The sequence below is a fragment of the Candoia aspera genome, chromosome 8 (genome assembly GCF_035149785.1).
Source record: "Candoia aspera isolate rCanAsp1 chromosome 8, rCanAsp1.hap2, whole genome shotgun sequence".
Classification (NCBI taxonomy): Eukaryota; Metazoa; Chordata; class Lepidosauria; order Squamata; family Boidae; genus Candoia; species Candoia aspera.
Window position 1 is genome coordinate 58,344,445 of NC_086160.1, and position 15,073 is coordinate 58,359,517.

The 15,073-nt window shown below is 40.3% G+C and overlaps 1 protein-coding gene across 1 annotated transcript; it reads left to right on the top strand.

Annotated features, from left to right (window-relative positions):
• The first annotated feature begins 10,262 nt into the window (after nucleotides 1-10,262).
• LOC134502021 (histone H2A.Z) lies at nucleotides 10,263-13,745 on the top strand. Its single transcript, XM_063310104.1, has 5 exons — nucleotides 10,263-10,466; nucleotides 11,028-11,105; nucleotides 11,379-11,492; nucleotides 13,018-13,147; nucleotides 13,253-13,745. Exons 1-5 carry the CDS (start codon nucleotides 10,464-10,466, stop codon nucleotides 13,312-13,314), a joined length of 387 nt encoding a protein of 128 aa, XP_063166174.1. The 5' UTR covers nucleotides 10,263-10,463; the 3' UTR covers nucleotides 13,315-13,745.
• The last annotated feature ends 1,328 nt before the right edge of the window (nucleotides 13,746-15,073 follow it).

Sequence of the window (15,073 nt, forward strand, 5' to 3'; positions counted from 1 at the left end):
TGTCAATGATAATATTCAGCTTGCCAGTGATTTCTGCAGAGCAAGTTGTTTTGGTAACTTTATGCTATAGACACACTCCAGCTTTCTTTCACAATCCTCAGCATCTACTCTGGACAGCAGAACTACAACACCTGTGATATATCCTTGAACTGTGTTAAAATCTTGTGGTTCATGAACATACACAATTGTTCAGAAGGCCATAGCTTGGTCTACATGCTTCACATGCAAAATGTTCCAGACTCAGTTTCTGGCACCTCCATTTAAAGAAGAACTGTGGGTAACTTGAAATATCTTGAAGTAGTGGCTCTTAGCTCAAGGGAAGGAAAAGAAGGCTAAAGAAAGGGGAAGAATCTTGCCTGAGGCCCTGTAAGCCAAATGGACAGGACTGATGGGTTGCATTTGGTCTCTGACTGAAGTCTTGCCATGAGTTTCAGGGACTGTGCTTCTCTTAAATCTTTAAGACAGCCAATACTGATGGTAATGACAGATGTATTAAAATACTATTCACCCATTTTCTTTCTGTGTATATATCAAATACATAGAGGTGAAACTCAGATACACCTACCAGTCTCTGTACCTCACAACTATGCCTCCTTTCCAGTGTTTATGTTTCAGCATAATATGTGAAAACAGCCAACATACATAAATCATAAACATACATGAAAACCAAGAATCACAAATTACTGTCATGAATGAACTTCAAATTCCAATCTTCCAGAATGTATTTAGATGTGAAAATAATTAACATTTCAACCATGCCAAGATCTGCACAAACAAACAAACATCCTTCATGGATATTTTTTTCACAAATTCAAAGGCTGACAACCTGGATAAAGGACTGGTCACTCCCCAAGTCAGATATTACCTTTCAAGTATCTCTGTCCCACAATGTGCTGGGCATTGGGATATCCAAGATGAGCATACATATGAGCCACATGGAAATGGAAGTTTTCATAACACAGCATGATATAAAGCAGCAGGAAAATGGAGCCAACAATGGCCATCAGCTGTAAAGAAAGGAAAATAAACTTACAGTAAGTAACCAGAAGCCCTCCAATTTTTTGTTCTCATTTCTTTAATCTATTCCTACTTTTCTTCCTCCTTTTTCTTGAAAAGCATATGTATATCAATAATGGGGAGTCATGGAGAGGCCAATGGACCACTTCTCTGGACAGAGTCTCCTCCATCTCAAGGGCTTGAAGTTGCTCAACTTTTAACTCCCAGAAGTAGGCTGCACAAGCACCCAGCAAACCTGTCACAGTCTGCTTCTAAACTAAGGTGAGATGAATTGTATTTCCAGTGAAAATATAGTATTTCTAAATGTGCACCCACAGATGTATGTTCAAGCTTTATGAAAATCTGTGTTGTGTGTGTTTGTATGCTTTTGAGTCAGATTTGACTCCTGGTAACTGCCTGGACAAGTCCCTGCAGTTTTCTTGGGAAGATTTTTGGAGGTGGTTTACCACTGCCTTCTTCTAAAGCTGATAGAGAGTAACTGGCCCAAAGTCATCCAGATGGCTTTGTGGCTAAGGCAGGGTTAGAACTCATCATCTCCTAGTTTCTAGCCTGGTGCCTTTATCACTACACCAGACTGGCTCTTATCTTCTTTATTAGTAAGGCATAAATGACCAATTTCAAATGTTGCCACAATAAAGTTCCTCTCAACAGCTCCTGGGGGAACCCAGAATGCAGTATCTGAGCAGACAATATCTGTAGGCCCAACATATTTAGGGCATTAGATATTAAGATAAACTATTTGATCCTGGTTTATAACATTTATCCAAGGCCCCAATGAACCAACAGGATAAACCTTCTGATGCCAAATGAAATTAATTCTTTATCCAGAGGTACTACTTGGAGCACATGACCAGAGCAGAATTTAGGCTTCCTGATTTCATCACAAAAGAGCAACTGCAGTGATTCCTCTGAATTAGGGACAGAAGCCTTAATCATAAAGAACTTCAGCTTTTTTATTAACTTTTGGTTACCCTGCCTGGGACTGACAAGACTCAGACTTACGTATCACAGGCTTCCCATGCCGGCTCGAAATCTTAATGCAACCTAGATGGTTAGGGAACAGTTGGAAAATAAGTAAAGAGACTGAATTCTGGTGCAAACTGGCAAGGGTGTTGCACAAGGCTCTAACTGGAAGAAGTCAAAGGAAATAAGGAAAATAGGGGCAGAGATTAAGGAAAGGGATAAGAAACTTATTGTTAAACAGCTTGGAGTCAGCAAGGAAATCAGAACTGGTACCACAGAGTAGAGAGGCAAAAAATGAAATTCAGAGTTGGGAAAGATAGTAAATGCTGTGGGCCTATGGGTGCAAGACACACAGGTGCATGGAAACCAGCAAGTAAGTTTAGCCTGGAGAACAGTAGCCAGCAAAAAGAAAAAGAAGCAGCCTAGAAAGGGGGAGCAGGAGAATATAAAGGGAGCAAGAGACAAAGCTGTATAGAAAGAGAGAAAAAGGCTGCTTGGGAGTATGCAAGCAATAAAAAGAGAAAGCAGCTAAAATCCCATTCCCTGCAGCTAACAAGGGGAGAGGGGCACATTGGGGTGTGCAGAAAACTTAGGAATATCAGTTGACAGCTTGGTCAATGTGGGAGGAGAGAGAGGCAGGCAAGTTTCTCCAGGAGGAAATCACCCACTGATTGGCTGGTGGAAGATGGAGACTTGAAGAGCTGGCTGGATTTAGACAGGCCATGATGGAGGATGTCCAAGAGGGATTAAGCAGCCAGGAAGAGGCTGAAACTGCTCTGTGAAACTTTTGCAGTGACAGCAATTGCTGTGGGCATTTTGCAAGGGAGGAAAAAGAGATGGCTTGTTTAAATATGTACCATATTTTATAAATCTACTGCACCTTTAATGAGACTCTTCAGCCTGTTGTATACAAACTGAGGAACCTCTTCTTTGCAAGATAAAAAGAGATTCACTAAATTTAACATCTTTGTGTCCTTTAAAGCAGGGGTCCCCAACCCCAGAGCCGTGGACTGGTACCGGTCTGTGGCCTGTTAGGAACCGGGCCACACAGCAGGAGGTGAGCGGTGGGCGAATTTACAGCCTGAGTATTTACAGCCGTTCCCCATCGCTCACATTACCACCTGAGCTCAGCCTCCTGTCAGAGAAAGCTGACAGGAGAAGCAAGCCCACTGGCTGCTATCTCCAAACTGCATGAAGAAAAAAGAATAAAAGGTCGGGAAAAAGAGGAAGCACTTGAATCATCCCGAAACCATCCCCACCTCCCGTCCATGGAAAAATTTTCTTCCTCAAAACTGGTCCCTGGTGCCAAAAAGGTTGGGAACCGCAGCTTTAAAGGTATTTTTGCATCTGTGTGATACTATCTGTTTCTGTATATCTGTATGGTGCTGTTTTTCTAATACAAGTAGTAAAGTTGTTCTTGGTGTTCAGAACTAGACATTTTCTTTTTTTCCTCATTGGATACCCCAGGAAATTGCCCCCTATGGTCACCATGCTAGTTAAAGATTTGTTTAAAGTGAATTGTATAGGAGCTGAAGGGATCCTGCTTGGAAGATCTCTGAAGAAATCTGTTTCTCAAATGCAGAACAGCATTTTGAATACTATTGTAGATCTGTTTGGTTTTAGTTCTTTTATTAAGCAGGGTTTTTTTTAAGTATCCCTGCACAAAATGATAAATGGAGGAATAGATAGTTTTGTTTTAGGCAGAGTAGCTGTGATCTGTCTTCTCCATGTAATAAAAGAATGGGGCATTCATACTTATTTTGTATAGGTCGCTGATGGGCTAGTTTATCACATATTTGCAGGCAGTGGCTGACAATTTATTTGAAGCCAAACAGTATCACAGCTAAAAAATCTCCATCTTCCACAATGGTTCAAATACCTATCTGACAGTCTCTGGCCAAATAAAGTCCAGCTCAGTCTTTTTAAGCATGACAAATTGTTTTTTTTAATCACTGTGTGCATGGTTATCAGCAATGAGCTCCTATAAAAGAAAACACTGTCCTAGGGAATAGGTGCCACCTTGAATAGAGCTTTTCCAAGCTTTAAAATGAATCATAGTATACTGTTTCTTCTGCAACTGCTGGATCTCTCCAGAAAGTTATTTGAGATACTCATATACATTCATTCTAGGCATAGTTGAAACATATTGTCTGTTTGTTTGCTTGCTTGCTTGCTTGCTTGCTTGCTTGTTTGCTTGACTTGGACACTGCCTGACTCCAATCAACTCTGGGCAGTTCACAGAATAAAAACAAACAACAGTATACAATCCAATAACGTACAGATATCCTACAAGGGGCTCCAAGCACCCTAGCCTTAAGTCTAGGAGAACAGCCAGGTCTTTAAAGCCCTCCCTCGCCTTACATGAAAAGAGACATTTATATTGCATTTGTAAAATAAAGGAAATGCTTCTCCTAGGCAGCCCATGTGGGATATCTACCTCATCTTCAACTTTCCTGCCTGTCTTAGATTATAGTAGCCCTATGGACACAGCATTGCCAGAATGGCCTTGGATAAGATGGTCTGAAGACATCCAAGTGAAAAGTAAGGGGTAGAACTCCATGACAGAGAAATACATTGCATGATAGAAGTTTGAGGTTTAAACTCTGGCTGGTGCAGGAACACAGAAAACTGCCTTATATAGAGTCAGGCCATTGGGATCCATACAGGCCAGAACTGTAGATACTGAGTGGCAGCTGCTACCAAGGTTTCAGTCACGGCCTCTTCTCCTAAAGCTGATGTGTGTTGAACCCATGACCATCTGCATGCAAAACACATGCTCAGTGGTTGAGCAGTGGTCTTTCTACATCAGAGCTATGGCATCTCTAAAGAGAACTGAGAAAGCTTCTTGTAGGAAATCCTACAAACTCAATTCTGGTCAGTATGGCGAGAAGAAGAGAGCAGGAATCAGCATCTTTTCTGACCTGGGCACCATCAAATAATCTCCTGCAATACCCTAGCCTCACTCACACCCCCAAAATATATCCAAAATCTTGTGAGATTCTCAAATCGCATGAGTTTTCAATCTTATTTTTGAAATCCTTTGAAACTTCATGAGAAAAGATCAAGAGCTCATAAGATTTTGCAATTTTCTTGAATGCTGTTTTATATTTAATTATTTCAATTTAATCAAACCAGTAGAGAGCTTGGTTCTACAGATACCATGTTGCAATCCATGGGCTAAAGAAACCAATGGACTGATTTGGTATAAAACAATGTCCTATACTTATGAGCAGGAGTTGCTAGGACTTTGGTCTGGTTTAGCTACATAAGCTTTCCCTATTTGGCATTCTCTGGATGTGCTGGACTATGGCTTCTATCATCCTCAGCCAATACAAAATACCAGGCTGTTGCCTGTGGATGATAAGAACTGTAGTTTGAACCCATGTAGAGAGTGACAGGTTTGAGAAACATGTCTGACAAGGACTGTTAGAGATGCCAGCTAACAATTGCCAACCTGATCCAATATTTACAACATACGTGTTTATAAACATGTTCTTTTCTAATGGCAAGTTCTTGTTAAAGTTCAGCTACCAGGTATATGGATGGATGGATGGATAGATGGATGAATAGGTAGACAGATGATAGATAAGGTGACTCTAGACTAGAATCAACAATTATGAAAGAAGATACTACCCAAAATAACAATATGAGCTGGAGTATAGTTAAAGACCCAGTTATTATCATGCCATGAATGCTGACTGTCTGTGGAAGTGGCTGAATATTGAAGGTTGGGTAAAGAATAAAAAATGCCAAATGAAGGTACAGCTTCATCAGATTCATTGACTCTATCTTGAACATTTTATGCACTTCAATGTCAAATATGGCCTCTTAGACATCAAGAGAGGCCTGGGTTACTTCTACGTCTTGAGGCCCAAACCACAATAAAAATGATGATACTTAAAAAACAGTGTCCCAAATTATGTGCCATAACTTCAGTATTCTTAAAAACAAGTGCTTTAATTTGAGGCATTCTTTAAACCTGAGGCTCAGACAAGTAGGCTCTCTTGTTCCCATTCCCCCATCTCTCCAACTGGGACCCAGAATAAAAATATAAAGTTTCAGGTGCTTTTGGACAAAGAGATTCCCTTATAAAACTCATTAGTCCCATATCCCAGCAATGGTCACTTACCTCCCATTTGCTCCACTCAGAAGGAGAGGATTTCTTAACCCTCTGGGGAAGATCATTGATCCCTCGAGGACCTGCCTGGCTCCCTCTTGTCTGCTTCCTCTGTACCGCAACTGATTTCATGTTCCTCCGTGCTCTCGCATGCTTCTTATTAGCCAGCTTTTTACTCCAGTGAAGCACTGCCTGTCTCATCCTCCTCCTGTAGCTCCCATTCAGACTTCATACCCAATCCCTGCTCTTTTCTTAGCGACGCTTCTTACTCTGATTTATAGGCAGCAAGGAAAATAAAATATATTGTTCATCAAGGTAGAAAGAAAAGAAATGCCAGGTTCATCACTTCCCTTTTTCCAGCAAGATTCCTATACTTTTTCTAGGCAACAGAAAACTTTCTGGCTTCTGGGAAATTTTTCAGATGCTGCTTGCTTGAAATATACATGAAATGGTGGACATAATCAAACAATCCTGCCCTACAAGAGAGACAATTGTGCTTTCAGCAAACTTCTAAATTGTCCCCATTTATTAAAGCAAGAAAGTTTCTGTGTGACATGTCTCAGCTCTACTCTAATTTCCTACTAAATACCAGGGTATTTAATTGGGGCAATCAATTAAATGTTAACTAATTATAAGGCAAAAACAATTACATATCAATGAAGAAAAAGAGATGTGAACTATTTTAAAGAAATGTACAGTTTTCCATCAAGATAAAAGCAAGCTTTCCTTTGGGTTGAATAATTGTTAGAAGTGGAATAATAGCCATTCTATTAAAGTTCTGGTAAGTGTGTATATGCACAGTCATACATAATACTTCTAATTTCATTGCTATACCATTTAAAAGTAAAATCTAAGTATTAATTATTGCCATATACTTTCAGAGTCTTGGACATTTGGGGGAAGCACTACAGGACATTTAAGACTATAATTATCCAGTTATTAATAGGCTGCTGTTTTATAACCCAGTATGAAAAAATTAAAGTATCTTCAAATCTTCCATATGCAAGACCAACCTTGAAATCTAAAATATTGTTCTTATATATTCCTCTACTATCCTTCTTTTCCAACTGAATAATAGACCTTGATAAGAACAGTTTGGTAACTGAATCAATTACCTAGTGGGTGACCAAAAATCAGAAGGAGATTGATAGCATTTTTTCAGACTAATGAATCTTACTGAAAAGCATACACTTTTGTGAACTAGAATGAAAAGCGAGGGGAAGGCAGGGTACTTATGCAGATACATGTTACATGTGAGGCAGATTAGAAGTAACTTCTTATTTAACAATTGTAATATATTAAACATTCACTGTGTTTGTTAAAACTTTCTGAGTCCCTAAAACCTTTTGATGGATTTAAATTGGGCAATCTCTCCTTTGATTGTACTGCTAAAATTTCTTTATTATTTGCTAATTTGAAAACTGTAATGGAACATCCTGGAGGTCACCTCTGATACTACTTTGTCCTTGTTTTGAATCCTGATGTCAAATTTTTGTCACTTAATTCTTTTGACAAAGTCTGGCCTGTTAGTCCTACTAGAATACAGAGGGGTGCTGGCAGACAATGGCATATATTACGTTAGAGGAAGAACATGTGAAGGTGCCTTTAATCTTGCATGCAAAGTTATTGGGGCCTGTGATGGTGCTGTTGGGGTAAATGTTGAGGTTTCTTGTTGCTTGTGAGATTTCAGTACAGGAGATCTTCAGAAAGAAATGCTGAACAGCTATCTCTTCTCTCTGCATCGAACAGAGTAGGTGGGCTACACAGCCTACAGGCCCACTTTAAACACTATGATTTCCTGTCCCTCTTAGTCTTTTCCTCTTCAAACAACAGTAGCACTTCTTTATTTATTACCCATCCTTCCGTCTATGATGCTTGGGAAAATTGGTCTCTTCCTTTGCTCCATTTTATTAACCTTGCTGCCTCAGTTTATTATCTTAACTGCCCTGACCCATGGGTTAGTTGATTTGTTTTTCTCTCATTAGCAACTTCCTTCCCAATGCACTGGATTGCAACTGGACATACTCAGTACCAAAAAAAAGGTTTGCCCTTTTCCTCTTCTGGGATGCTTTAGTCTAGCCAGCAGGCCTGATATTTTGTAGTAGTCTCCTGTCAGGTCTGATTCTGCTTAGATTCCAGGCCTAAAGTCAGCCAGATGCTGCAGCTGCTGAGAAAACAATATATTTCCTTATAAACATAGCTGTATTTATTATTTAAATTTATTTGCTTTCATCAGAAGTTTAGAGTGATGGTGGGAAATTGCCATATTCAAAGACCAGTCTTCCCAACCAAGCATCTTCAAACCATATTGAGAGTGCAACTGGCTGGAATGACAAATTAGGTTTATGAGGTCCAGCGGGCACTAGGTTGAATAAAATAGACTGTTAAATAGATGAGCTTGGAATGGCCACAGCTGTCCAGGAGACATTCTGGATCCTATCTGAAGATGCCAGATGCTGCACATCAGGGTTTCTCAACCTTGGCAACTTTAAGATGAGTGGACTTCAACTCTCCAGCCAGCCAAGTATATTAATCTACAATTGGGATATGACCTTCCTCACACAAAGCAGTGCTAAGGAACAGTGTCGGGTAGTGGTTAAGGCAGTAGTCCAGGACTAGGGAGACTCATGTCTAGCATATGTCATGGAAGCTCACTGGATGACTTTGGCCCAGTCACACTCCCTCAGCTCAAGATACTAAACAGTTTTGTTCTTGTAGGAAAAAAAATGGGAACAGGAAGTGCAATGTATTCCATCTTGAATTCCTGAAGGATGGAGCAGACAAATAACAAGTATAATGGATTTCTGCAAAATGGTTTCCTTTTCAAGAGAGAGAAAGGCTAATGTTAATGACTGTGGCTAGTCACTTGAATGGCCAATATGTTTTTAAGAGAGGCTTTAAACTACTTATCTCCAACCCATTTTTTCTGGACCACATTGAACCAGCAGCTAACTACTATGCATATATTGGATGTGTGCAACCATGCAAAAGGCCATTGGCTAGTGTGTGGTTCAGTATGTCATGCAAACTCAACTTCAGATTTAATTTATCTTCAGAGGAAAAAGGCTGAGTCCTGGACTAGCGTACACACTGGAAGGTACTTCTCCCAGTTGTTCACCAGTATTCTACAAGCGTACATGACAAATTGCATCAAAAGTATTTTACTTTACAATACTCCCTATATTTGCAAACTCAGTTAATTTTATTTGCCTGCATAACCCATAACAAAACCATCAGTACACAAGAAAAAGACATACAACCTAATGTCAAGAATTATAATTTGATAAGCAAGGCAGAAGTGTGTAAGTAAAAGAAATATTTGAGACATTCAAAAAATTTCTATTACCATATCTTTTCAGGGCAGCACATTTGCAAATGCTACACAATGGCTGCACTTATAGAACATCCTAAATCTAGTTAACTAAAGACAAGGGCAGTGTTCATAATTTGATACACCTTAAGAAATGAACCATGTTATGCTAAAATGGTTTTCCCAGGACATGCTGATTCATAAACGACCCAACCCTATTTTAACTTAGTCTTGTGGAGTGTGCAAACTCCAAACAAGTTAATGTTTACAGTACTGATTTAAAAAAAATTGAAGGTTAAGAAGATAAATGTATTTTAAAAGGAGGACTGGGAATATTTTCAGGGCAATTTGCTTTTTTTCAGTCTTGCTTTTTTTTTTTAAAGAGAATGCATTTTTCAGGTTTTGTGTTTTGCTAGTTTACAAGTGCAATTCTTATGCTGACAAAATTCAGTTTTTACATCACCACCAGAAATACTCAAAATTGTGTCTTCTTCTTTGATGGTGGGGGAGGAGTTTTACAAAAAGGGGAAAGAAAAGGAGTAAAAGAGGAGTCCGATTTGTGTTTACTAAAGACAAGAAAAAGAGGAATGTCTCCCTCATTGCAATTAACCTTAAAAGGCAGGATCCAAGGCCTGGGTAAAACCAACTCGCGTTGCAACACTGCTTATCCTCTTCAGATCAGAGGAGATCAAGCAGCGAACGATTCGAAAACAGGGGCGGAGCTCACAGCGGCGACTCCGCACGAGTTTCTCCGAACAGTTAACAGGCCGGGGTTTTTTCGCCCCACTTCCTATTGGTCGGCGGAGAGCGCAGGGAGAACCGCCTCTTCGTGACGATTGGCTAGGCTTGCGAGCAGGGTTCCCGGATGTTGGGACGTTACAGACGGGTATAAAGGGTTTGTGGAAGGCGGGAGAGGATGCAGTTTTGAACTGGTGGCAGTGCAGAATAACAACCACCCCCATCGAAATACTGAAAAGTGGTCTTCCTTGATTGGCCTAAACTGTTTCGAACTGACTCTTCGCTTCTCGTTCCGGAGGAGGACAGTCCTCATTTAAAATGGTAAGGTAGCGATGAGGCTTAAAGGAAGACTTGGGAGGTGCGGGGTGGGGGCGCCCGGCTGCGTTCGAGAGCTCTTCTCCCTCAAGGCCCCTTCGGGAGCGAGAGAGCCGTTGTGGGGCTTGTATGCCTCGTGCTCCAAACGGAATTCAGAGTTGAAAGGATTGGGGAGGGGAGCGAAGGAGAGAGGGGCGCGGTCACACACACACACGCGCGCGCCCTACTGCGGTGGTCGAGCTGTTCGTATTCTTTGACGCGCATGCGCGCCTTACCCGGGCTAGGGATGGTGGTGGGCGCGTGCGCGGCGGATGTTTCAGCGGGGGTGGGACGCCGAGGCTGGCGCTGCTCAACGCGCATGTCTTCGCGCTGCCGAGGCTCTGCATTTAAATCCTGAAGAACGGCGATGTGTTTCATTTCTTGCACCTTTGCAACGCCGGGCGCTGCCAGAAAAATAAGCTCCGTTTCTCCCCTCTGCACCGGCGGAGGGGGGAAGAGGATATGGTGTTAATAGGGGCTAACATTTCGCGTGTCGTGATTGTCTTTCCTTCTTCCCAATGGCTTTAGGCTGGAGGGAAAGCTGGGAAGGACTCTGGAAAGACGAAGACCAAGACGGTGTCCCGTTCACAAAGAGCCGGTTTACAGGTAGGCAGGAGCGTAGAAGTTTAGGATAATTGTCTTCCTATTACAGCATCGAGACATTTTGCATTTTCTAGAAAGGAAGAAAGTTAAATTGCTTCTTTCCATCCTTTTAGAGTTTAACTGGTTGCTGAGGTTTTTTTCTTAAACTACATAGAAGGATTTTCTTACTGTAAGGGTAGTAAAAAAGTATCCTATTGGATACAGCTCTGTCAGGTTAGATTTTGAAACTCCCAAGTATTTATTTAGGTGTTGAGCTTCTTTCCTCTGTGTATACAGTTTCCTGTTGGTCGTATTCACCGGCACCTGAAATCAAGGACAACCAGTCATGGCCGTGTGGGAGCTACAGCTGCTGTGTATAGTGCTGCTATATTAGAGTACCTCACAGCTGAGGTGAGAGCTTGGTCAGGGGCAAAAAGCATTTTACATTATGGGACCTGCATGATGCAGTTGTATTTTGCTTCTTTTATCTCAGTAAAATAGATGTATTTATCAGATTTCTTATGTACTGAAGTTTTTTTTATCTAACAGACAAGGTACAGTTATCCTAGGATACCATGCAAGCGATATAAATAGTTGTAAATAAAAACAAATACTGTTTCAAATGTGCCTCAGGATTCTTCCCTTAGCATAGTTGATATAATCATCTTGACGTGAAAAAGGGACAAGTCTAACTGAAAAACAAAAATAATCCCAAATTGAAATACAAAACAGGACTAAAAAAAACCCTATGAGCACAATATAGTATGTGGATTCCTAAAGTACTAAGCAGTAACTTCCCCATAAACTTGATGTTGGCTATTAAAAGACAGCCAGAAGGATGTAGTTTGCCTACCAATTTACAAACAAATTGGGATAGAGATACAGCGAGCACTCTACTTGAGAGAGGTTATGATCTATGTATGTCTGAATATGTGATCTTGTGAATGGAAATAAAATAACACTACTGCCTTTGGACAGGGACAAATGAGCTTAACTGCTTATAGGATTTTGGGCTCTAACTCTGTATGTGGCCATGGGGCCTAGAAGTCTCAAACCAGGCACTGAGTCAGTCAAACTTTAATTTGGGAGACAGTTCTCTGGAATGCTGATTTGTCAGATGAGAACTTCAGAAAATGCATAATGAGAAAGTTGTCAGAGCCTGGACAATTTAGGGGGGAAGCATCCTGGATTAGAGATGAGAGAAGGGTAGGGTGGAGATGCTTTTTAGTTTCTAGAGTGTTTTAAAACGGGTGTACATGAAATGGAGAAAATATTATTTCAAATCCAGGGCAAGTCTTCATATTCTGGATTCTGCCAAACTGTTCAGAATCAGTCAGTTTGGTAGAACCAAAACCTTGAACGTTTATTCCAAGTTTTTGGTTTGTTTTTTTTTAAAAAACAGGTGAAGTATGGGGCAGTCCTAGTGTCCCCTCCCCTCAACAGCTCCCACTGCAGCATATTCCCTGGCCTGCCTGCTTCCCAAACTTTGATTTCCTTCCCATATTCACTAACATTGGCTTTTTCCATTCTTTACTGCCCCAAAAGACTTTTATCCAGAACAAATCAGCCATGTTTTGTTTTGTGAGTAGAACAAAACACCCCGGACATGTTTTTCAGTTCGGTCATGCACTACCTGAAAACCAGTTCCATACATAAGATGTTTTGCACATTCTTATTCATAATGCTATGCACTAGACTAGTTGCCTTACGGCATTGCATAGCTCAGAAGGAGTGGGCTTTCTCTTTCCCACTCTCTAAACTCCTTTCTAGAGTTCCTGATACATTCTAGGAGGATGGACTGTCAAGCACTAGTTGTGGGGACTAGCCTCCTTAACCTCTCAGTAGATTATTGTATCCTGCATGAAGGCATGGCTATTTGGCATTTTAAACGGGGTGTTCTGCGGTTATAATTTCTGTCTTGTTTCCAACTCTACAGGTTCTTGAGCTAGCAGGGAATGCATCTAAAGATTTGAAGGTAAAGCGAATTACTCCTCGTCATCTGCAGCTTGCAATAAGAGGTGATGAAGAGCTGGATTCATTAATCAAAGCAACAATTGCTGGTGGAGGTATGTGCTAACTATTGTGGCATCTCTAGTTAGTGATGCTTTGACCTAATGATTCTATGCCTCCTATGACTTGAGTGGGTAAATATTCTTTTTTTTCTCTTTCAGGTGTAATTCCACATATTCATAAATCTCTCATTGGAAAAAAAGGTCAACAAAAGACAGTTTAAAGGATTATCTATTTAGAACTTTCAAAAGCTCTGTCCATTGTTAGTGGATTTCCAGTGGACTTCATCTGTGAAACACAATTTTGCCTTTCTTTAACCTTGAAGATGGAGCCCATCAAGCTTTCTAACCAAAATTCTGCATTGAAGTCTTAATCTTATTTAAGTGTACATGGCTTCAGAGAAGCTATTGTCTGTAGTGGTTCTTTACTGTTTTAGATATGTTGGATTTTAAAGAGATTCTTGACATTGTTGCTAATCTGTAATTTTTAATGCTTCAAGTACATTTATTCAATTATACATACTATGAAATTTAACTACAAAAGATTTGGACACTAGCATTGCTAATTAAATGAAATCATAAAAACTTGAATTACAAAGCTTTGATGTCAATCTCTTGTAGTTAAGAATAAACAGTTCCACAAGAGAAGAAAAAACAGCCTTGTTTATGTGTTTTTGTACAGAACTTCAAGTCTGGTGAAAGTGTTAAATAAATGAGTGGATTGCTTTAAAGCAGTATGTTTGAACATTTTTAAGTTGCTGAAAATGAGTATGATTAGTTGGGGTCAAGTTCTTGAAAAGTACTTTGGAATAAACTAGGTATTTATACTGTTTGCTTAACTTATTTGGTCCCTATTTCATGGAAGCTAATGTTCTTACTAAGAGGGACGCAGTGGCGCTGCGGGTTACACCGCTGAGCTGCCGATCGGAAGGTCGGCGGTTCGAAACCGCGTGGCGGGGTGAGCTCCCATTGCTAGTCCCAGCTCCTGCTCACCTAGCAGTTCGAAAACATGCAAATGTGAGTAGATCAATAGGTACCGCTTCGGCGGGAAGGTAACGGCGTTCCGTGTCGTCATGCTGGCCACATGACCCGGAAGTGTCTACAGACAACGCCGGCTCTAAGGCTTAGAAACGGAGATGAGCACCGCCACCTAGAGTCGGACACGACTGGACTTTATGTCAAGGGAAACCTTTACCTTTACCTAATGTTCTTACTTGGGTACTAATGTGCATGCAGTATGCTAGAACATATAGATTAAAACCCATGCAAAACTGTTCTGAGAGCAATCACTGCCAAAGGAATCACATTAAGCCATAATGTGGCTTGTATGGTTTTGGTTTAATTTGTGAACCTAAGCATTGTGACTTGTATGCCATGTTCTCTGATCTAGGGTACTATGCATGCTATGCCTTGTTCTAATATGTAAAACTAATCTTCAATACTAGTAGCTGTGTTGCTTCAGCTGCTAATTGAAACAACTATCCATTTAGATACATCCAATTCCCAAACTTAAATGCTAAAATTGAAGTTATCCCCATTTTCACTGAATATTAAACTCTCTTCTCCCTCTCCTCGAAAAATACATGCCTTAGAATGTTGTATAATTTCAGAAAACCAATTAGTTTTGGTTACTCGTGTGCTGAGTTTGCTATATTACTTGAATTACTGTATTTCTGCCTTGTTAACTCTGTATGTCATAAAATGATAATTTTTAATTTGTTTACAGAAGAATGTACATTCTAAATTTATTAAAACCAAATCAGAACTTTTAAGTATTTTTAAAAAGCATCAACTAGTTTAGACATAGTTGCTGCTAAAATCTCAAATGCCACTAGTATAGATTTTTTACCATAATACTGTAGTTGTATTGACCCCCAATTTAGGTAAGTTGGAAAAATAAACAGGTATTGCTTTGCTTATCCTGTTCCAATGCGAATCATCTGTATTGCATAAAGTAAGTTGCTGGAACATAATTTGTGATAC

Bases quoted from the DNA above. Each gene is read 5' to 3' on its own strand.
- LOC134502021 (XM_063310104.1), top strand. The intron at 11,106-11,378 runs GTAGGCAGGAGC...CTGTGTATACAG, and splicing joins CACAAAGAGCCGGTTTACAG to TTTCCTGTTGGTCGTATTCA. The intron at 11,493-13,017 runs GTGAGAGCTTGG...CCAACTCTACAG, and splicing joins TAGAGTACCTCACAGCTGAG to GTTCTTGAGCTAGCAGGGAA.